Raw genomic sequence first — 22,790 nt, 5'->3', positions numbered from 1 at the left:
ATTGTTGTACAGGTTGAAAAAATGTAATTTTATACATCAAATAATGAAAAAAAATACTAAATAATAAATTATTTATATATTTAAAAAACTCCGTGTATTGTACGGGTTGAATAAAAAAAGTTATATTTTTAAAAACCTCATGTATTACACGAGTTAGATAAATGTAATTTTGTATAGAAATTTATAAAAAAAAAGTTATATCTTTAAAAAACCCCGTATATTACACGGGTTGAATTTATATTTCAAATAATAAAAGAATTATATTTTTAAATACTTCATGTATTACACGGGTTGGATAAATGTAATTTTGTATAGTAAATAATAAAAAGTTATATCTTTAAAAAAACTCGTGTATTACACGGGTTGAATAAATGTAATTTTATATAGTAAATAATAAAAAGTTATATCTTTAAAAAACCTCGTGTAATACACGACTTGAGTTCTGATTAATTTTAGATTTTGATTTCCTGCATTTTCTCTCTTATTAAATAATAATAATTTTTATTTCCTTAAAATTACATCTTTAAGTATAAAACATATTACTGATTATAAAAAGTTAAATATATTTAAAACATATTACTGATTATAAAGAGTCACAGACAATTTGAATATGTTGCCTAAATTTGGATGTAAAAGTATAAACGTAAATATTAAAATAAAATCTCTCAACGATATAATATAACTATCATGTAACCTATTACTATATATCTAAGGAAATATATTATAAAAATAATAAATTAATATTAATAGTATATTTTCTAAATAATATATATATATATACATATATATATCTTAAATAATAATATAATCTAACATGACTCTTTTTATTATCATTATTAGTATTTTTAATAATTTTATATATTAAATAGATATATCTCATAATATAACATTTTCATAAACAATTATTTAATTTTAATAGCCTAAAAAATAGATGGCTTCATTGAGTGACATATGTCCTATAAATGGTTTCTTTATATTATATTTTGTGCAAAGTTTAATGAATTTTGGTTCAAGTTATTGATGTCATCTAAACATTTTATCGGTTTTAAGTCTAGCAAAAATTAAACCAACGTGCACCTGTAGAGGCGCAACTGCAGATGCAACTATTCCCCTCGCTACCCTTTAACTATTCTCTTAGCACTATTACTCTCATTTTTCCCTTCAAATTTATCTATATCTATACTAGGTTAGAACCTCGTGTAATACACGAGTTGAATAAATGTAATTTTATATGTCAAATAATAAAAAAATATATTTTTAAAAATCTCGTTTATTACATGGGTTGAATAAATGTAATTTTATATATTAAGTAATAAAAAAGTTATATCTTTAAGAACCACGTGTATTGTACCGGTTGAGTAAATTTAATTTTATATATTAAATAATGAAAAAGTTAAATTTTTAAGAACCTCCTGTATTGTATGGGTTGAGCACATGTAATTTTATATACCAATCAATAAAAAGTTATATCATGTTATATCTTGTTATATCTTTGTATACCCTCTGTATTATACATATTGAATAAATCTAATTTTATATATCACATAATAAAAAAAGTTATATTATAAAAAACTCGGTGTATTACACGAGTTGCATAAATGTAATTTTGTATAGTAAAGAGTAAAAATATTATATAAAAAACCTCATTAGGAACCATCGAAATGGTTCGTCCAGCGTTGTAGTGGTGAATGTAGCAACCGGTGCGGCCTCATTTATCACACGGGTTGAATGAATCTAATAAAAAATTATATCTTTAAAAAAACTAATAGATATACTCGATATATGATGGACGGGGTGATTGCGGTGATGGTTCTTATAAATGTCACGTAAACATAGTGAATACCGTATTTGAGCTGAGAGTTGAACACGAAAATAAAAGTATAGAACCAATAAACCTTGATTAATGTTTTTGTTTACCCCTTATAAATATTTTTGAAATATGTTCTTCCCTTTAACTACTTTAGTTTAATAAAATAAATAAATTATTTACATTATATTTATTTATATATAGTGTACGTTTTTTGTTAATTTCAGAATAAATAATTTTGAAATCTAATAAATATTTCAAAATATTATATTATCTCCTAATTGTTTAAATTTATATTAAATTTAATTTTATACTTATCTTTTAATTAATATTAATTATCCATAATTAAGTAGGATGAAAAGGAAAAACTAAAAAATATATGGCTACAATGAATTACATGTGTCCTCTCATTGGTTTCTTTTATTATATAATATAGATATAAAATATATGAGTAAATTACGATTTTGCCCCATGTGGTTATATCACTTTGACTAAATTAGCCCAAAATATGATTTTTTTAATATATGTGCCCTCATGGTCTCTATAACTAACTATTTTGGCCCCTGAGTCTAACTCCATCACTTACCCTCGTTAATTATTTGTCATATGCAAGTCACTTGATGGGTATTTTTGTAATTTCTCCTCCCCTTTAAATCTAAGTTATATCATCTGCACATCATCATCATCTGCATCTCTTTATCCTTCCACTCTTCACTTTCTCAAAACCCTAGCCCCAACTTCCCTATTCTATTTCTACAACACACACACCTTATCTCCATTTTCACCACACATAACACACACTTGCATGTGTAGTTACAAGAGAGAGAGAGGGAGAGAGAGAGAGAGATAGATGAAACCAGTAGATTTCTAGCCACCCATGGCAGCCGCAGGTGGCGGCGCACGATCGTGCACAGCGGTGGCCCCACCCTTCTTCTTTCCCCTTTGTATCTCCAATTCAGTATCAATTAGTGGCAGTCCAAGGTGGATTTGGGTGGTTGTCACGAAAGTAAAAGGCAGCAGCACATCTAGGGTTCTACCTGGACCCACAGCGGTGCGCGGCGGTGCTAGGGGACGTGGTTCGAGTCTGAAGTGGCGGTGATGGTTGTTGTAACTCAGGTCTAGTACTTGAAGATAAACAGAATTGTTAACTAAACTCGCCGGAATATTCCCTTGAAGAGAGTTGTTTCTCATTGTTAGTTCGATTAAGTTGACTGGGAATGTCACCGTCGCCGTCGCTGGAAGGTTGTCGGAGATGAGGTTGTTGCTGACGTCGAGGAAGTTAAGGTTACTGAGTTGACTCAGGTTAGGGAACTTGCCAGTGAGTTTATTTGTGAAGAGGATATTAATTTGTTGTTCTTGCAGATCTAGAATTCGTATTAATTTGTTGAAGATCTGGAAATTTAATTTGTGAAGAAAATATGTTCTTGAATTTGGGTTTTGTTTTTTTACTTTTTCTTGTTCATGAAGATCTGAAACTGAAATGTGGGTTTTGATTAGGGGATGATGATGATGGTTGAAGGTGGTCATGTTCTTGAAGATCTGGGTTTGAAGATGATGTGTTCTTGAAGATCTGGGTTAGAAGATGATGATGTGCAGATGATAGAAATTAGATTTAAAGGGGAGGAGAAATTACAAAAATACCTATCATGTGACTTGTATATGACAAATAATTAACCAGGGTAAGGGATAGAGTTAGACTCAGGGGCCAAAATAGTTAGTTATAGAGACCATGGGGGCACAAATGTTAAAAAAAATCTTATTTTAGGCTAATATAGTAAAAGTGATATAACCACAGGGGCCAAAATCGTAATTTACTCAAAATATATAGACAAATGTCATCTAATAACATGGGGAATAGTGTCAGCTGCAGCTTGCGTGTTCATTTCTTTTTTTATTATATATGCTAGACATAAAACTGATAAACTGTTTGGATGACCTTTGTAGATTTACCAATGTACCCTTATAGTAACATTAAATACTTATATTAAATGAAGTAAAATAAAGAATTCTTATTGGTTGAAATTTCTTCTTTTTTCTTCTAACAAAAATTTTTTTCTCATTTGAACTCTCCACTATATATATATATATATATATATATGGATCGATTCAAATGAAAACCACCTCCAGTTGCGAGAACCGTAGGAACCAATATTAATCAATCAAAATTGGACACATATTAAACATGTGAGCATAACTAGAGGGGCATATTAGTAAATTAACTATTTATGTCAAATCCCTGCAATTACCATTTATCCTCGTAAAAAATAAGCATATGTTAGATCCTAAACGACAATTAACATTAATAATGAAAATGCTAATTATCAGTTCTTACTATTTGTTAAACAACCAATGAAAATGCCAAAAATTGGATACATGAAGAACACAATTGAAACATAAAACGTATTGTGAAATATTAATTTATAAAAAAACGACAATAAAACAAGCATAAAGAACAAAACGTCATATATGTAGTATATGTGTTGCGTGACTTGTTTGAACAAATATGAAAGTCATCAAATATTACTTTGTCGAACGGAATCCACGTTAGACGCCATAGATCTCGAAAGATTGGAAAGGAGGTAACTGCTAATAGGAAATTTTTGGAGTTTTATTTGAAATAGATTTATAACGTGATTTATGGAGAGGAACGTGCACAATGACAATCGTACCCCTGCATATCATTTAGCGCCCCTGCCACGTGTTGGGCCAGGATTCGTTCCATCGTTTTCACACTTCCAACCGTTTTTTTTCCTGATCCTGTTTCTATATATATATATATATAGGGTATCGTTCATGCGAGAACCAATGCGAACACAACAAAATAAACCCACTACACCACCAAAAACCTTAAAAGACCTACCCTCCCCCCTAAAAAAAACCTAACCCCCTCCCCCCCCCCCCCCCCCAAGCTAAATACTAAAAATCAAACCATAAAGCAAAACCCCCCAAAAAATCTTTAAAAAATCTAAAAAAACACACAAATTTTTTTTTTTATAAAAATCGCTACTTTTAATATTCAAAAAGAATATTTTTTATTAACAAAAAGTAGCGATTTTTATAAAAAAATATTTAAAAAAAAAACAATTTGTGTGTTTTTTAGATTTTTTTAGATATTTTTTGTTGTATTCACACTGGTTCTCGCGATTCTCGCAATAAATAGTGGTTCCTAACGAATCCTTCTCCTATATATATATATATATATATAACACTAAATATTGCGAGAACACACAAAACGAAATGAGTCATCTATTTTTTTAATCCTAAAAACCTAAAAAGTAAAAGAAAATGTTACAAATGTAAGATTTATTGTTTCTCACACTAGAACTTAAAATAAAATATGGAAATTTTCATTTTTTATATAACCTACATATATATAGGTTATGTGTGTGTTAAATTACCTACATGTATGTAGGCTATCTGTAGGTAAAAATATATGGTCTTTTTATTTATATGTAGTACACATATGACTGTAAGAAACATAAAATTTAAAAAATATAAACCTAAAATCCTAAAATTTAGTGATTTAGAGTTGTTATTTTTTTTCTCGCGGTTGGTGTTCTGTAATCATCCTCATCCTATATATATATATATATATATATATATATATATATATATATATATATATAGTGGAGAGTTCAAATGAGAAGAATTAAAAATTAAGAATAAAAAGAATAAAGGATACAAAGGTAATTTGAACAAATTATTTAACGAGTCTATTATTTATTTTTGCTATTTAAATTAATGAACTCTAATCATTTAATGAGCCTACTTATAAAAATATGTGCACCATACACAATAAAAACAACCCTGCACATGATCTTACATTTGAAACGTTTCCTACACCAAAATCAATATTTTTGTGTAGGATACAGAATGTGTAGGACTCAAACAATTTTAAATAATTTTGTGACTCATAATAAAATATGTGTAGGACACAAAATTTTTAAATAATTTTGTCACCTCTAATAAAATTTGTGTAGGAGTCAATACATTAATGATGATGAAGGAGGAATTTATGGTTATATTAATAAGACTTAAGTAACTCTTTAAAATATTTATTAATATTTTACATCAAAATGTCTATACTACCCTTAGTAATTAAAGCATTAATTAAAAGTGGACAAAAAAGAAATCTTGATTTACAACCATTGATCAAAAAAATAAAAGGTCTAGATTAGTTCATTTTTTCTTCTTTTAAGAAGATTGTTCTCAAATGAACCTCCCCCTATATATATATGGTAGGGTTCTAGAGTGAACACCCTCCAAGAGTGAACTGCGTGAACTTATATGGACCGTTGATCTTCATCATCTTCATCTTGATATTATAAGGGAATGTCATGATTGTAATTATTGGGTTAATTTTGTATAATTAACTAAACATAAAAGGTTATTATTGTACATATACAATTAATAAATATGGAATCTAATAACCGAAAAGTTTAATTTGTTGAATTCTTCATAATCTTTCCTAAAAAAATGTGCACCTCCAAATCTTTTTCAATATATATCATTATCTCTTCCACATTTTGTGTTTTTATCTAAAAATTGAAGGCAGTAAGACAAAGAGTGCGACGGAGAAGAGTACAGGGCACCGACGAAGAAGAGTCATTACCGTCATCATCATCTTCGGTCGGAAATCTATAAAGGAGAGAGATGTTTAGTTACGGTTATTTAGTACAATGGTGTGATTTTCAGGAGTAGTAAATCGATTTGATGTTAGATCACTTTGAAGGAGAATGCTGATTTAACAAATTAGGTGATGTTGCTCTGTTTTTTATTCGAGTGTAGGCACTTTTGTTTGCTTTAGGTAACCTATAATCGATGATTTACACCTGTGTACGTTGTCTTTAAATCGGATGAGATGGTAGAAAATTCTCGTTGTACACATGTGTGCAGCGTGGTTAACAAGGCTGATTTTTGCCCTGTTTTTTTTTTTATTTTTGCTTTGTTTTTTTTATTATGTACACATGTGTACTGCTTGCCCAGAAGTGTTAATTTTATGAATGTGAATTTATAAATGTGTACACATGTGTATGTAAGGTGAATTATTCTATTAATGTACTACATCTGTGTACTCACTTATATGTGCTTTGTTACACAGTGTACACGTATGTTTGTTCTTTGGGGGGCATACGGTTAATTGTAAAGATTATTAATTATAATGTCTTATTTGCAGTAAATTGGTGCTTGAAACTGCAACTGGCATTGGGTTGTACCATTTTCAAATGATGGATTTACAACCAAGTAAATGGATTAATGATGGAGTCATAAATTGATTTGCATCAATGCTAAACTATGAGGAAATGAAGGAACAAGCAGAACAAATATTTTCGTGGATGCTGAAAAAATAAAAGGAACAAAGCCGTGATTGTTCGACCATACCGCTAAGAAGGTGTGCTTGACACGTTTAAGGAAGAAGTACGCAATAAAGCTAGTAACTTCGAAGGCCAACAAGCACCGTAGTCGCATCATGGCTGAAGCAGTCGAACATGACAAGGCGAGCGGAATAGGTTGTAATTAGTACGCATATGTTGGTTGACATTATTAAACGTGTGATGGTCTGATGTTTTTGTATGTTGACAATATTAAACATGTGGTGATTGGCAGTCTAAAAACATTTGATGTTTTGGTGTTTTTTTTTTTTTTTTTTTGAAACAGTGGAACACAAGTTGATTTTGTATTTGTATGGCTTTTTTTTTTGTTTTTTCGACTACTTGACATGTTACTGTACCTAATATAGGTTATGTATAATAAATTTCATTCAACACTTTCACAATACACATGTGCATAGTTGTAACAGAGTAAACTAGTACACATGAGTACTTGTTATGTAAATATCCAAGTACATCTATGTACAGACATAGTAAGCAGATAAGTACACATGTGTACATGTAATACACATTATATTAAACATATATTATTTAGTGTAGTACACTACTGCACGGATTTTTCATATTAGGTACACATGTTTCATATTTTTCCAATAAAAAAGGATGTTGTTTCTATATTTGTTAAGACATATTACAAGTCATACCGTTGAAGAAATGAAAATGTTATGCATGTCTACCTATGTATGTAATGTAGAAAAACAATAACTTTAAGTTATAACAACTCATATAATGTCGCGTTAAACAATCACAAAATCAATGATACAACGCTTCAATAATAATCACAAAACAATCACAAAATACTGAAGTTCCGTATCATCAATATGGATATCAAATGTGTAATTAACTTTGTTTTCGCTATGAGCTTTGAATTTGTCAATTATCATTTGCGCTTCTCTATCACCAATAAAATCTCGAATGTCTAGTACTAGTCCCATTGGGAGTTTCATAGACGTTATTCGCAACCAACTCTGCACAATTACATTACAAAAGGTTGGTTAAAAAAAAGGACAACAATGCTGAGGGTCTTCAAAGGCTCATTAACTAAAATTAAGCTATTTACATGCAACGACAATTGTATTATACACATGTGTACTATCATGTTGGTGTGTATAGAAGAAACAGTACACATGTGTACCTCGGACCTAAATATTATACACAAACAAAAAATGACTAAAAACTCAAGTTTTACAAACCTGATTTTACAGTGGACTGCCAGGAAAAAGGTTTTTCATAAACAAACCTGGGACGGCGATGACAATAATTGGACCTAAATATTACAAACTCTGATTATTCTTCGCCGGAATCTTAGTCCGGCTCCGATTAATGTCCGACAGAATAATTGACGGCAACGACAATAATCGATCTTCCGGCGAGATATGACAGCAATGATGCAATTGACGGCGACGGCAATAATCGAGCTTCCGGCGAGATATGACGTGATGAACGTCAATGGAAATCAACTGCCTTTTTCGATTAAATATTCGCTGGAATCCAATCCGTATCCGATTAATGTTCGTCGGAATCTTATGCCGTCTCCGATTAATGTTCACTGGAATAGTCGAGCTTCTGATGAAAAATATGAACGTGATGAACTGGGTTTATGAAGATAAATATGGTTGAATTCGATAAATATAGTCGAGCTTCTGATGAAAAATATGAACGTGATGAACTGGGTTTATGAAGATAAATATGAATGACAAAAGTTGAATTCAAAATCTGGTGAATGGATTGAAAATATAGTTGTTTGTTAAACAATTAAGATGATAATCTTCTAAATTTTTAAAATATAAAAACGATCTGGTTATTTGGTAACTGATTTCAATTATGAAATTAATGATTTAAAGTTAATCTTTTTTTTATATAATTACAATCCTAACCTTATCAACTCTAAAGGAAATCAAGGGCCCAGATCAGTTCACACAATTCACAAATGAGAGGGGTGTTCACAATTGAACCTAACCCTATATATATATATATATATATATATATATATATATATAGGGGATGGTTCAAATGAAAACCACTTTTATTGTGAAAACTCGAAAACTAACTAAAAAAGCCTAAAAAACATACAAATTTTTTTTTTTTTTTACAATTTTTTTAGAAAAATCGCTACTTTTTATATATGGAAAAAAATTTCAAAAAAAAAAAAAAAAAAATTGGTTGTACTGCACATGTGCACTAATACGGAAAGCCTAAACCACTTAACCCACCCCCCACCGACACCCCCCAAAAACCTAAACCCCCCACCCCCCCCCCAAAACCTAAATTCACCCTCCCACCAAAAGCCTAACCCCCCCCCCCCCAAAAAAAAAAAAAAAACCTAAACCCCCCACCCCCACCCTCCCGAAAACCTAAAACTAAACCCTAAACATAAACCCGAAAAAAACCTAACCCCCCACCCCCACCCCCCAAAAACCTAAACCCCCCTCCCCCCCCACACCCAAAAACCTAATCCTAATCCTAAACCTCCAAAAAAACTAACCCTAAAAGCTAAACTAGAATCAAAAAACTAATTTTAAGCATGTAATGCACATTGTAGTACATGTTATATTGCACATGTGCACTACTATAATAATAGTATTGAAAACAAGACGACACCATAAATCTTTTTTTATGTCATAAAAAATATGCTCGAATATACTTGAATGAAAGATAAGAAAATTTGTGATCTTATGGTGCCATTTTTGTTTTAAAATGATAACGTATGGAGAAATGGGAAATGTTTGAAAAGTTATATATTTTTTGTTCCAATTTTACCCCTCCTTCATTAAAAGTCTTCCCTCCCTCCTTTTTAGTGGGTTTTAGTTAGTTTTCTAGTTTTCACAATAACTAGTGGTTTTCATTTGAACCTTCCCCTATATATATATATATATATATATATATATATATATATATATATATATATATATATATATATATATATATATATATATTGGGTTCAAATGAGAAGAATTTTTTTATAAGAAGAAAAAAGAAGAAGTTTCAACCAATAAGAATTCTTCATTTTACTTCATTTAATATTTGCATTTAATTTTAATATAAGGGTATATTAGTAAACTTAGAAAAATCATTAATTTGTATTCTTCCCCTTTAATAACTAACTAAATTAAATTTGTAACTACTTTTCAAAATATATACTTTTTCCAAATTAAAAACACAACTTAATTTAAAGTGTAGAATAAATTACTAGTTGTGTAGGATAAATTACGAGTTGTGTAGGATATATTTCGAGGTGTGTAGGATAAATTTCGACTGTGTAGGATAAAATTCTATAATGTGTAGGATATATGTAGGAAAATTTTGATATGTGTAGGTTTTGTAGATTATATGTAGGATAATTAATGATTAGTTGACTAATTAATTAAAGAGTTAAAAATTAATGATATGAGTTATAAATGAAATAGTATTTTACTAATATGCCCTTTCTTCTTTTTCTTCTCACATTAAATTTCTTCTCAAATGAACCTTCCCCTATATATATATATATATATATATATATATATATATATATATATATATATAAATAAATACTTTTAAGTCAATTAGAATTTCCAAATCAAGCTCAAGTTGTTGCACGTAGTTTCAAGGATATTTTCAGATTATTTGAGCTTTAAAATCAAAGCTTGAAGTTTCTTCAAGTCAAAGTCAAACATGTGTCAAGAAAACAAGAAAATCGTCAACTTACTTGAGCCAAATGCCTAAATCTAAAGCCCTTTATTAAAGGATGGGCTCATGTTGGGCTTGGGACTATTGAGCTTAACATAATTTATCTATCACGATGATCTCCTCCTATTGACCTCTGTTCATAAATCGACAACTTACTTGAGCTAAATCTAAAGCCCTTTAAACTAAAGATGGGCTCATGTTGGTTGGGCTTGTGTCTATTGAGCTTAACCTAATCAATATTTTATCATGAAGATCTCTTCCTATTGACCCCTCTTCAGTCTAGTTGTTCCAGCCACAGATACCATTGATTTGTCTCTACTAATACACACACACACACAAATCTTCATACATAAACATGCATACAGCATACCATCACATATGTGGCATATGCCATACACACTTCCCTTCATATCTTAACATGATATATACTAACTTGACCATCAAGGGGGTGTTTGAAAATGGGTTCCTTGAGCGCGCATCCTAACTCCTTTCCAAAGATCATGTTACAAAAAGTATAATAAATAGCATATGTATTTTTTTTCAGCCCTAATGAGATGGTGGCCTAAAGCTAGGGCTTTAGAATGCTGACCCTTGGCCGGCCCTACTTGTAGAAAAACAAGCTAGGACTGACTCGCCCAACTCGATCGTCAAGACTTCGTTGACGGATCCAATGCTTCAACCCAAAAATGCAATTCAAGGTCGACCCGATCCACTCGCTTGTAGTTGTGACTAAATAAAAAGCTTAATGCACATTGGTCAGAACCCTTGCATGTGAGTCTCAAATCTCAATATCAATTCCATGTTTTCTACAATACAGTACTTCCATGCATGCACACCAATGGCTTTGAACCATCCACTAAACTGTTTAATTATAGACATCATTTTCTAAGAAGTTATATGTATTATGCATTAAAAGTTGTAGTTTACAAACATATTCCTAGATTATTGTCGTTTTCTTAATAGTTCTCCCATGTACTTGATTTTGGGATCTGTTAGCTTTAAGCCAGATCAATGTGCAGCATGTGTAGTCACGTGCAAACTCAACCCCCCCCCCCTCCCCCCCCCCTCCCCCCCCCCCCACCCACCCACACACACCCCAAAACACCCACCAACCTCGGATGTTTGTCCATTAACAAACTTAAGTGTTGACTGTTGAGATATGAGCCGACTTTTTTATGCATGACTTGTATATTATTTTAGTTCATCTCTTTGTAATACAAGATTATATTATAGTTTTATAGTATTTAATGTATATCATTATTATGGAGCCAAAATGTAACACTAGATCTTATATTTTGTGGCATTCGGTTAATTACTAGAGTTTGGAAACACTTATCTGATGCCTTTTAATTCATTTTTTTTTATTCATCCGTTATTATAATCCAAATTACACATCTAATTTGGTCCCAAATTCCAACTTTTTCCCTGGATTCCACTTATCAACCATCTCAATTCAAATGCTTTGCATGTGGACTGTTAATCATCTTTTACAAATGGTTTTGTGTCACCATATACTAGTTGATTTCCCCTTTTTATCTTTTAAAATCTTTATAGAAAAGAAAACCCATGATGAATCTTGACCCTCTAAAAATTGGGATTAGGGTTTGCCACACTATATCACTATACAAGATTGCAAGTGTGATCCTCAAGAATATATCTTGTCTTCAAACTCAGTAATCTTTAAGCATATACAAAGCTCCACCTCTCTAATACATTGTGCTTTATTTTCAAGTCGCAAACACGTCCAAATGACTATTTCCAAATCAAGAATGCGAGAGATTCGTGTTTATATCGCTGTTAGTGTGGTTGCTTTCGCTATATGCATTTTGGTTGCAGCATCTGCATTTTACGTGATCGTATGTAGGAAGAGGAAGAATAAGACGAAAGATTTTTCATCATGCAACAAAAGTGTCAATCAAGAGCTTCAACAGTTGAACTTAAGTGTGAGAACCGCGAGCGAAAAGAAAGTTTCTTTCGAGTCCCAGATAGAATCTTTAGATGGTCATGTACTCCCCACCACGCCTGGCAAGCCAGCTCCAGGGGTGGTGGAGAGTTACACGGTGGAGGAGCTCAGCTTAGCAACTGCTGAGTTTTCCTCCGCCAACCTTATTGAGGGATCTGTGTATCATGGCCGTCTCAAAGGAAAAGATGTGGCGGTCAAGTTCACAGATCACGACACAATCTCTAAGATCAAGTTCGAGCTCCTCCAAGGCCTCACCCGCTTTCATCCAAATATAATCAGACTATTGGGTGTTTGTGCGAGTACAGATAGCCATGGATCAATCACAACAGCCCGTGATGAATTCTTAGTTTTTGAGTACGCGAAAAATGGTTCTTTAAAAGATTGGATTCATGGTGGTTTAGCAATGAAAAGCCAATTCATTGCCTCGTGTTCTTGTTTCTTGACATGGAATCAAAGGCTAAAGATTTGTTTGGATGTAGCCACTGCCTTGCAATACATGCATCAAATAATTAACCCAAGTTACACTCATAGAAACATCAAGAGTCGGAATATTTTCCTAGATGAAGAGTTCCATGCCAAAGTTGGTAACTTTGGCATGGACGCGTGTATAAGGGATGAAAGTCATCCCAACATAGTACCTTGTTCTGGAAATTTAATTTCCAGTTATCCCATCATGTGGGATAAAGGGTACATAGCACCTGAAGAGTCAAGTTCAGGTGCTGTAACTCCCAGCACAGATATTTATGCTTACGGGGTTGTTTTGCTCGAAATATTATCGGGAAAGCTACCAATTGGGCGAGTTGAGTCAGTGAATAACGATGTTGAATCCCGTTTATCTAATGAAATAAAGGTTATATTTGAAGTGGGTAATGTTGAAGATAAGCTAAGAGAATGGATGGATACTGCATTGGGGGAGAACTATTCGTTTGACGTCGCGATGGTGTTGGCGAGCCTTGCTAGAGAGTGCGTAGAGGATGACCCGTTGAAGCGGCCGAATGCCGGAGAAGTGGTGCTGAAGTTGTCGGAATTGGTGGTGGAAAAGGAGGAGCAGGTTATCGACCGGGAAAGTTCTTGTAGACCTCTAGTAGCCCAGCCATCGTTTCCAATATTGTAAATGATTTTTAGTTATTTCGTTTGTGAGTTGTGACATTTAGTGGCTTGTAGCATAAATTAATGTTATAGAATGGTTAGCTTGTTTTAATTGATTGGTTCGAGTTATGTTGTAAGATACTAATATAATAAAAATTCTTAATGATCGATACGGCTTAGATAACGACGAGTTAAAAGTCAAAACTGGTTTGGTAGATATCGGTACGAAAGCTAGATTACTAATATAATAAACTATTTTTTTAATTATGAATGAAATTGCTACAATATAATAATAATCTTAATATATAAATGAAATTGCGACAATGCTACAATATACAAAACATACAATAAAAGCATAAAAAGCAAAAAAAAATGTTAGTGGTATTTTCGTAATTATTTGCTTTTAGGATAATTATCAAAACTACTTTACAAATGACTAGTGCTAATACCCGTGAATTTTGCGGTGTTGGAAAATGATATATTTTTTTTAAATTACGTTTAAACTGATCATAAACAAACTGTACGCATTGACTTATTTTGGAATAAATAATACGCCGTGAAATAAAAAAATAAATACTTCAAATATTTTAAAAACTTTAAAATACTACTTATTATACAAATTTGAAAGTTTATTTGTAAACTTATTAATCACTATCTAAATCTAAAAATAAAATGGTGTTTGCATTTCATTTAATTTATTATCATATAGTGCTAATTCCCGTGAATTTCACCGGCCAGAATAAATATTTCATTGTCAAAATAAAGGAAAAACAATTTGTATATATTTTCAGTACATTGGAAGTCTTTTTTTTTTTTAAATTTTCCATTTCGTTGTCAAACGAAAAAAAATTACTCAATATAATTTATAAATTTGTAAATATTTTTAGTACGTTTGAAGTTTCTTTTTGAAAATTTTCCATCGTTATATAATTAATAGTTTTAACCTATTCATACCACATATGAAAATTTGTTTGATAAAACCCAACTTACGAAATCGAATTTGATGAATATATGACCAATTTACAAAATTGAGTTAGGAATAGATGAAGGGATTGAACTTAAATATAAATACGTATTTTATTAATCATTTTTGTTAACAATAATAGAAAAATTAAAGTATAATAACGTGTAAAAAAGTTATAATAATGTGTATAATATATATTTGAGTTGATCCCATAGTCAAATTTACTTCGACCCCACAAAGAAAGTCCACATCCTTAGTCAAAATAGTATCTTCATCTGCAAATCTAAAGTAAGTGGTATTTTAGACATTCAACAGCCAGCAACAACTGCATCATCGGTGCTTTTGCCTAGTGTCGCCAAAAAGCATATATTAATTGACTCATTTTCGTGAAATAATTGGCCCGAAATGTCCTTTAACGCCTCCAATCTCTTCTTGCAGCTGAGTGATTTTACATATACCATTAACTTACAGATATTATATATAAACTGATATAACTATATAAAAAATCAAAACTTGACAAAAGATATTGTTTACCTTGTCATAAAATTTGGCTTCAAACTTCCCTGCACGATGATCGGTTGTGGTAACAGCAGATGCATCCTGGCGACCCCCAAGCACCACCTGAAAAGCAAAGACATAATCTTTATCTTAAAAAAAGAAACCATACTCATACAATTATATGAAAAGAAGACATGATGTGATTTTCAAACAACATATATTCAGTGCACGTGTATTGTGTATTGAGCAAAGCGGTTGGATCGTGGGTAAAAGATTTGTACTTTCTTATGTAGTTCAAGACGTATCAGATAGGGTTGGGATGACCAACCAAAAATTCTTTAATTTAATTGATAATTAATGTATATGATATGATTCCAAAACCTATTCGATAATCATTTTTCAGATTAAACAGTTTAAAAAGATTGTAAGCGTTTGAACACTTTAGGTACCTTTAAGAGATTGTGTAGAGCTGCGCAGTGGCGAAACTTGAGATTTTCAACCGTGGGGTCGAAAACGTATATACCCAAAAATTTCTATAAAACAGGGGTCGAAAACGTACATACCTAAAAATTTCTATACGAAAACTACATACTCTCCACTATTGAGCGAAAACTTCGGGGGGTCGGGCGCCCCCTCCCGCCCCCACTATGCTTCGCCAATGGAGCTGCGCGCATTTCAGTTCTGACCATGTAGTAAGCTTCAATATTTTCATGTGTGGCTGTAATTGCTGCATGAACGCTATCAGACACATCAGATCCTAGCCTGGGCTTGACTGTATTAATCCATTCTTCATGATTGGTTTTGAACTCATATCTGGAAAATCATAGTAGGATGTCGTAAATTTTCATAACAGAGGGCATGATGACACATCCATATATTGAAAAAAGTAGGCACATGAGAGTGTCTGTGCTATCCTATGTAATGAATGGCAGGACTTAAATGAATATTAATTATATATACTATACGTGACATCCCTGACACTCATAATACTAACAAAGTAAACCAGTGTAGATGCAGAAAAGGTCAAACCTCTGTAGTGATAACATTGTTGAAAAGAGAGAGCTTTCAAAGAATTTGCTCCAATTTGTAGGAAATATTTAAGGCTTGGTACGTTTGACAAAATATATTGACCAATGTTCATATGCTTCGGTGAGTGGTCTGCAGAAAGATTGAACAAAAAGGAGTAAAGGACAACATGCAATTAGTATTAATAGGCACCCCCTCTGGGACACAAAATCCTTTGAAAGAACTTACAACCGGATAACTTTCAGTTACTTTGATTATAATATATACAGTCTTCTGTTGAGGAACTTTAGATAGCTGAAATAAATCATCTGCCATAATTATGTGTCTTGTCCTTCTAGGTTCCACTTGGTTAAGCTGAAGAAGAACATGTCCAACCCGATTCAATAAGAAAGGATCACGAGCAAATATTCCTGAGGTTTTTCAATTAAAAATTATACGTAGGATAGCTATCAGTTAAAATGGTAAATAAATATCAGAACCATGATGTAAAAATATTCCTTACGGGTCTGTCGATTTCACACAAACTAAGAGCCTCAATACTCCAATAAGTTGTGTTTTATGCCAAACATGTAACAAATTAGAAGGTTAAACAGGACAATATAGAAGATAACGAAATTACACACCAACAGTGTCTAAACTATGTGAATTTGGGAGAACCCCAAAAGTGGATACAGACCCATGTGAAGGCCGGAAACCAAGGACACCACAAAATGAGGCTGGACCTAACTGATAAACTGTAACTTGAAAATTAAAGCTAAAATCCAAAAACCATGACAACTTTTGCTTAAAATGTGACATAAAAATTGATTTCAAAATGCTACAATCTATTTGCAACTTCATATGTTTAAACAAAAAATCAATGTCATGAAGATGGAAAAAAACAGCCTGTAAAGCCCATGAGACTACCATATTGTCATAACCTAATTAGAGTTACCCCAATAACTTACCAATCGGTAATCACACATATATAAAACGGAAACCAATACGATACCGATGATGATTACCAACAAAAAGATTACTTAGATCTCTGCCTCATCTTTCGACGCTTCCTCTTCAATCTCCTCATTCTCTTTTTCTTCCACTGAAATTAACCGATTTCATTGTAACCGATTTCTTCTTCTGCCGTATCTAAATATGCTTACCTTTATCATGTCGAAATAACAGAAAAGCCACATAATCTATTACAGAAGTCAACGCCTGTGTATACCGACCTGTGTTCACACAAAACAAAATTGTTACGGTTATTGCATAGTTACATGATGGATGTTGTGACCGTAAAACAATAAGAGTTTGTATAACTTCAGTAAATTTTCAAAAAATAGAAAAAAATAAATTAAACCACCAACACATTCTACTTTAGCTAAATATTTTATTTTATCAATTTAAACCAAAATAAATAGAAAATTAAATAAATGACTCATTTTCACACGTGAGTGTAGAAGCTTACCAGTTGGAGTTGTCACCTGCTTTTCCGTAAAAGGTAAATGTCCCAAACCATGCTCAACAACCTGTTACATGTGGATTAATTTTCCAGTTATATATAAGAACAATTATGCACATAGCCACATACAAAAACTGAAATAAACAGAGAAAAAAAACTATCAAGAACCAACAACTCACTAAACGAATCAATCGATCAGAATAAAAACAAAATCATGTTTCGTTGTTTTAGCATCACGTATAAGCATATGCATGCCACGTATCTACATAAAAGAACACGCAATACGATTCATAAATGAATGTGTGATAATAAAGATTATTTCATGCAGTTTGCACAATTTAAATAGACGGAACTTCAAAATATTACCTGAAAAGTTGAGTGAATAACGTATAAATTGGGATATATTTTGCAAAGATTGTGTTGACCAAGTTTTGTCCGAATGTGCTGGACAATTAAATCAATAGCTACATGGTTGTCTCCTCCACGCGGGAAGATGATGTCGGGATACTTTTTTGTTGGGAGTATGAAGTTTTCGAAAGAAGGCTTCACAAACTTGCATCTGAGGTCTTCATCCGAGGCACATTTTATAGAGAACTTCCTTGAGTTCCGATGTTACCATAAGAACCAAATCATTGCATAGACAATAAGGACCAGCATTTTCTTCTCTAGGGCGGAACCTGTAGACTTCGTAGCCAAACCAAAAGCTCTAAAAATGAGGAGCAACAACTAATATCTATGCCCAACCCAATTGGACACCTTCAATCACACGACTTTGGCCACCGGACAACAAATGAATAAATGGTCCAAGTCCTTTGCCTCGAGGGAGCATTGGGAGCAGAACATATCACGTATCAGCACACATCTCTGTTGATCAGAGACGCTGATACCAAGATTCTATCAAGTGATAACCTCCAAGTAAAGCATCTAATTTTCAATGGCATCCAATTAAGCCAACGAAACTCTGGGCATTCACCATTACCCTGGGCCCCATCAATCCAAAATTGATAGGAGCTTGAAGAAACTGTTGACCAAAAAGTCAGCACAACACTAACGACCACGACCACCATACTAAAAATTGCAAAATTCCAAAAAAAAAAACTCTCGTTTTGCTCTGACTTATAGATTCACCATTCAAAGAATAAAAACTACTTCATAACATCTGCATATTATAGTATTCATATTCCAATTCATACGTTTTATTTCTGTAAAAAATCTATCAGGTTGTGTACAGGTTATGTACAGGAATCCAATTAGTTTTTCTTAAAATGTCAAAGTCCTTCAATCTAGCCCATATATACATCTCAACTCCCACCAATTCAGAGCAACATCAGGTAGGGGTGTGACTGATGTGTTGTTGCATATGGTTCCAGCTGTAAGAGCCTTTGCGATAAGCAACACTGCCTTGGTGCCTAGTTTCCTACAGTGAAATCTGAAAGTGCTGCTAAAGAAAATGATTCATTGGCCACCAGATTGATCTATTAAAAATTCAGAAGTAGACAGAACTTTTGTTGTGATTAAATATAGACTTCACCTTGAAAGCGTGAACGATATTCAGTCCAATAACAAAAGAGTAAAAAAAACCATATACCCCATAGCCCAAAAATACTCAAGAATTGGCCACCAGATTGATCTATAAAAATTCAGAAGTAGACAGAACTTTTGTTGTGATTAAATATAGACTCCACCTTGAAAGCATGAACGATATTCAGTCCAATAACAAAAGAGTCAAAAAAACCATATACCCCATAGCCCAAAAATACTCAAGAGTGAAAGTAGAAGGGCTGCCCATTGACACAAAACGACCAATGACCAGGTTTCCACCTTTAAGCAATTCAAAAAGCATGACACAATAATTGAATCTCAAATAAATATATAAAACAAATAAACGAATGTATACTTTGTTTAAAGCTAACCCAAAAAACGCCAAACCACATGCATCCACCCCCTCTCTGATGTGATCGAGATACTTCGCCATGACTCACGCCAATATAACCCCAAGTTGACAAACATAACAAATCAAATCTTTTTTTTCTCTGATAAACTAAAAGATTTATTTGAAGTGTTAGTTGCCTCATCATGCAATGGAGGGAAAGTATACCAGACAGAGAAAAAAAAAAGAAACACAATGAGAAGTAGTCAACATATCTTGATGTCCGAGAACAACATAATCTTTGTTTTTGTCTAGAAATTCCTCATATTGATATTGAAGCTGGATAATAGATTTAAAAAAAACACATAAATTGCTCAGTTTACTTATTTCAAGACTAATCACAACAAAACCCTTATTACCTTCGTAACAAAATACATACATACGAAAAAACTTAAAAGAAACTATGAATCACCTTCAATGAGGAGCCTTTTGGGTGAACCAAGAAATCCTTCTTGTCGTGCACTATAACCCGAGTCCTAGCCGCCGCCTAGAATCACCGTTAAACCCTAGATCTGCTGTAAGACCACCGTCACAGGATCTAATCATCTTCATCGCAATGCAATATTCTAGGCACTAAATCGGATTACACGATTTAAAGCCATAGATGAGATCGCCATAGATGAAAACGACAGATATTTAGGGTTTGGAATGTTTTCGAAATCGGAAACACGATGTATCAAACAATATGTATTTAATCGGAGATCAGATGCGGCAAGTATCCTTTGATCAATATTAGTTTAAATCTGCAAAGTTGAAATCGCCAAGTTGATAACGGCAGTGATTAGGGTTTATGCTTGTGAGAGGGATAAATGGTAAGGGGAAAATATAAACAAACCTTGAACCACATGAAGGATCGATGGACTGGATCTGATGATGTTATATGCAATTAGGGTTTCAGAAAGGGCAGAGGGAAAAGGATTGAATGTCGTATGAGAGAAGATGAAGAATGGGGAAACAAAAGGACCGGGTTGTTTGTTTATATATGGTATGTAATAAAGTCGACCCGAATGTGTCTAATGGATCCCGCGTATGCGTTCACCACAGGGAAATAGGGATGATGCTAGTTTTGGCGGGAAAATGAGCTTTAGAGGCCCTAGTAGGTGGACATGTGTCCCCCTAATTAAGGCTTTTATTAGGTTGTACAGATTTGTAGGATAATTTTGTAAAATGTTCTTGTAGGGTAATTTTGAAACTTGTAGGGTAATTTTGATACACTTGTAGAGTAATTATGATACTCTACAAAATTACCCTACAAGATCAAAATTATCTTACAAAATCAAAATTACCGTACAAGATTATTTGTAGAGTAATTATGATACTCTACAAAATTACTCTACAAGATCAAAATTACCCTATAAAAACATTTTACAAAATTACCCTACAAGATCAAAATTACCCTACAAGATCAAAATTACCCTACAAGATTATTTGCAGAACGTTATGTACTTTTTAGTTAAACCAAAACAAATAGTCTCGTCAATGATTGGGAAACAAAATATATACTATAACTTTTCAATAAAAGGAGTTGTAGATATATGTGTTACATAAATTCAAGCACCATCAATAAGTTTAAAACAAGAAAATTTACATAACAAACATTATTAAGATTTATACATGAGAAAGGAAAATGTATACAAATGACAAGAAAATGAATGATATATTACAAATGAATGAGCTGATAATTTATACACCATCAAAACTGATTGTCACATGTACCATTTAAATTGGAAATGGTACAAACTTCTATCAAGTAGTTTTAGTGGTGTGTAAATCATCATTTGTGTCAAAGAATAACTAACAATAACATGTACATAGGGTATATAACAACAACAATCAAGCCATCATTTCCCGGAATTCTTCAAAACTGAGGACACCATCACCGTTGACATCAAACTTAGCAATCATCTTCTTACAATCATCAACCGTTCTCGACTCTCCCAATTTGCTAAGCATCCTTCTCAAGCTTTTCGGGGTTATGCACCCGCTCCCTTCGGTTTCTTCATACAATTTATAAGCCATCTTCAAATCATGAATGGTTTCCTCCTCGTTTGCGCTTTCAACGACTTTAACCAAATCCTCCATACTCAACAACCCGTCACCATCCGAATCCATCAACTCCGCTGCCATCTCTGCCTCCTGCAATGACATATCTCCGCCGATCTTTCCAATGCAAGTTTGGAGCTCCGGCGGAGATATTTTCCCGTCCCCATTTTTGTCAATGTGTCCAAATACGCGTTTAAATTGTTGAATTTTATCCATCAAAGTATGTACTAGTGAGACTTTATATATATAGAAGAGTTATATGAAGTGAAATTCAACTTAATGAAATACAAAGGTATATATATAGGATTGTGTATGCCACACGCGTTTTGCACACGGGTCGTCTTTTGACCCGAAATAAAGAACTATAAGGAAACATCTTCGAAGTAAACAAGTTAATGATATATTCGTACTATTCGTGGTCATCTATAAACCGTATATTAAAGGAGACCGACATCAAAATTGAAGTACAACTCTTATATATTTTATTTTTGAAATAACAACATGGTTATATCCTTCTGACTTTTCAACATTTTTATATATCCATTTCATGGTATTTTATGTTTTTATCCAAAATAATAAATTAAAAATTATTACTTGTGGCATTAAAACCATGACCATCGACCAAGTAATTGTAAAAATCATTTCTAAAAAAACAGACGAAAAAGACGTATTTTATATATTACTACGTATAAAACTTAAGTCATCAACAACTTGTCTCGTCAACTACTTGGTAGAGACACATGTCTTTTAGATAGATGGTCCTGATTCAAACCTGGCAGAGGAGTAATTAAAATTTATCGGTGTAAAGTAGAGTAGAAGTAACATTTGCCGTTAAAAAAATATTACACGTTGTATACTTTATATACTTGAAAAAAAATACAAAAGTAGGTTTCATAATATTGGTCAATTATCCAAACTACCAATACTGTCCTGTCCAGGTGAGCAATCAATATGACAATACCTATGGTAA

At 32.6% G+C, this 22,790-nt stretch overlaps 2 protein-coding genes and 1 long non-coding RNA gene across 19 annotated transcripts; 1 reads left to right on the top strand and 2 right to left on the bottom strand.

The window, feature by feature from the left end:
* The first annotated feature begins 12,447 nt into the window (after positions 1-12,447).
* On the top strand, positions 12,448-14,084 carry LOC110921723 (protein LYK2). Its single transcript, XM_022166068.2, has one exon. It carries the CDS (start codon positions 12,615-12,617, stop codon positions 13,941-13,943), a length of 1,329 nt encoding a protein of 442 aa, XP_022021760.1. The 5' UTR covers positions 12,448-12,614; the 3' UTR covers positions 13,944-14,084.
* Positions 14,085-14,976: 892 nt separating this feature from the next.
* On the bottom strand, positions 14,977-20,792 carry LOC110926533. 17 transcript variants are annotated; one of them, XR_004887004.1, is made up of 11 exons: positions 20,613-20,787; positions 20,190-20,520; positions 18,214-18,868; positions 18,027-18,109; positions 17,854-17,914; positions 16,909-17,617; positions 16,635-16,816; positions 16,410-16,538; positions 15,830-16,193; positions 15,417-15,503; positions 14,977-15,320 (listed from the first exon to the last, which is right to left on the bottom strand). It is a non-coding gene; the product is annotated as an uncharacterized LOC110926533 (long non-coding RNA). The 17 variants fall into 17 exon arrangements; XR_002585283.2 differs by having other exon boundaries at positions 15,944-16,193; XR_004887009.1 differs by having other exon boundaries at positions 17,411-17,617.
* A 599-nt stretch (positions 20,793-21,391) lies between these two features.
* On the bottom strand, positions 21,392-22,078 carry LOC110921413 (calcium-binding protein CML38-like). Its single transcript, XM_022165732.2, has one exon. The coding sequence runs from the start codon at positions 22,034-22,036 to the stop codon at positions 21,611-21,613; it is 426 nt and encodes a 141-aa protein (XP_022021424.1). The 5' UTR covers positions 22,037-22,078; the 3' UTR covers positions 21,392-21,610.
* Between the last annotated feature and the right edge of the window lie 712 nt (positions 22,079-22,790).

This window comes from Helianthus annuus, chromosome 17, assembly GCF_002127325.2.
Source record: "Helianthus annuus cultivar XRQ/B chromosome 17, HanXRQr2.0-SUNRISE, whole genome shotgun sequence".
In the NCBI taxonomy this organism is placed as follows: Eukaryota; Viridiplantae; Streptophyta; class Magnoliopsida; order Asterales; family Asteraceae; genus Helianthus; species Helianthus annuus.
This window is presented reverse-complemented; position numbering and strand designations above follow the sequence as displayed.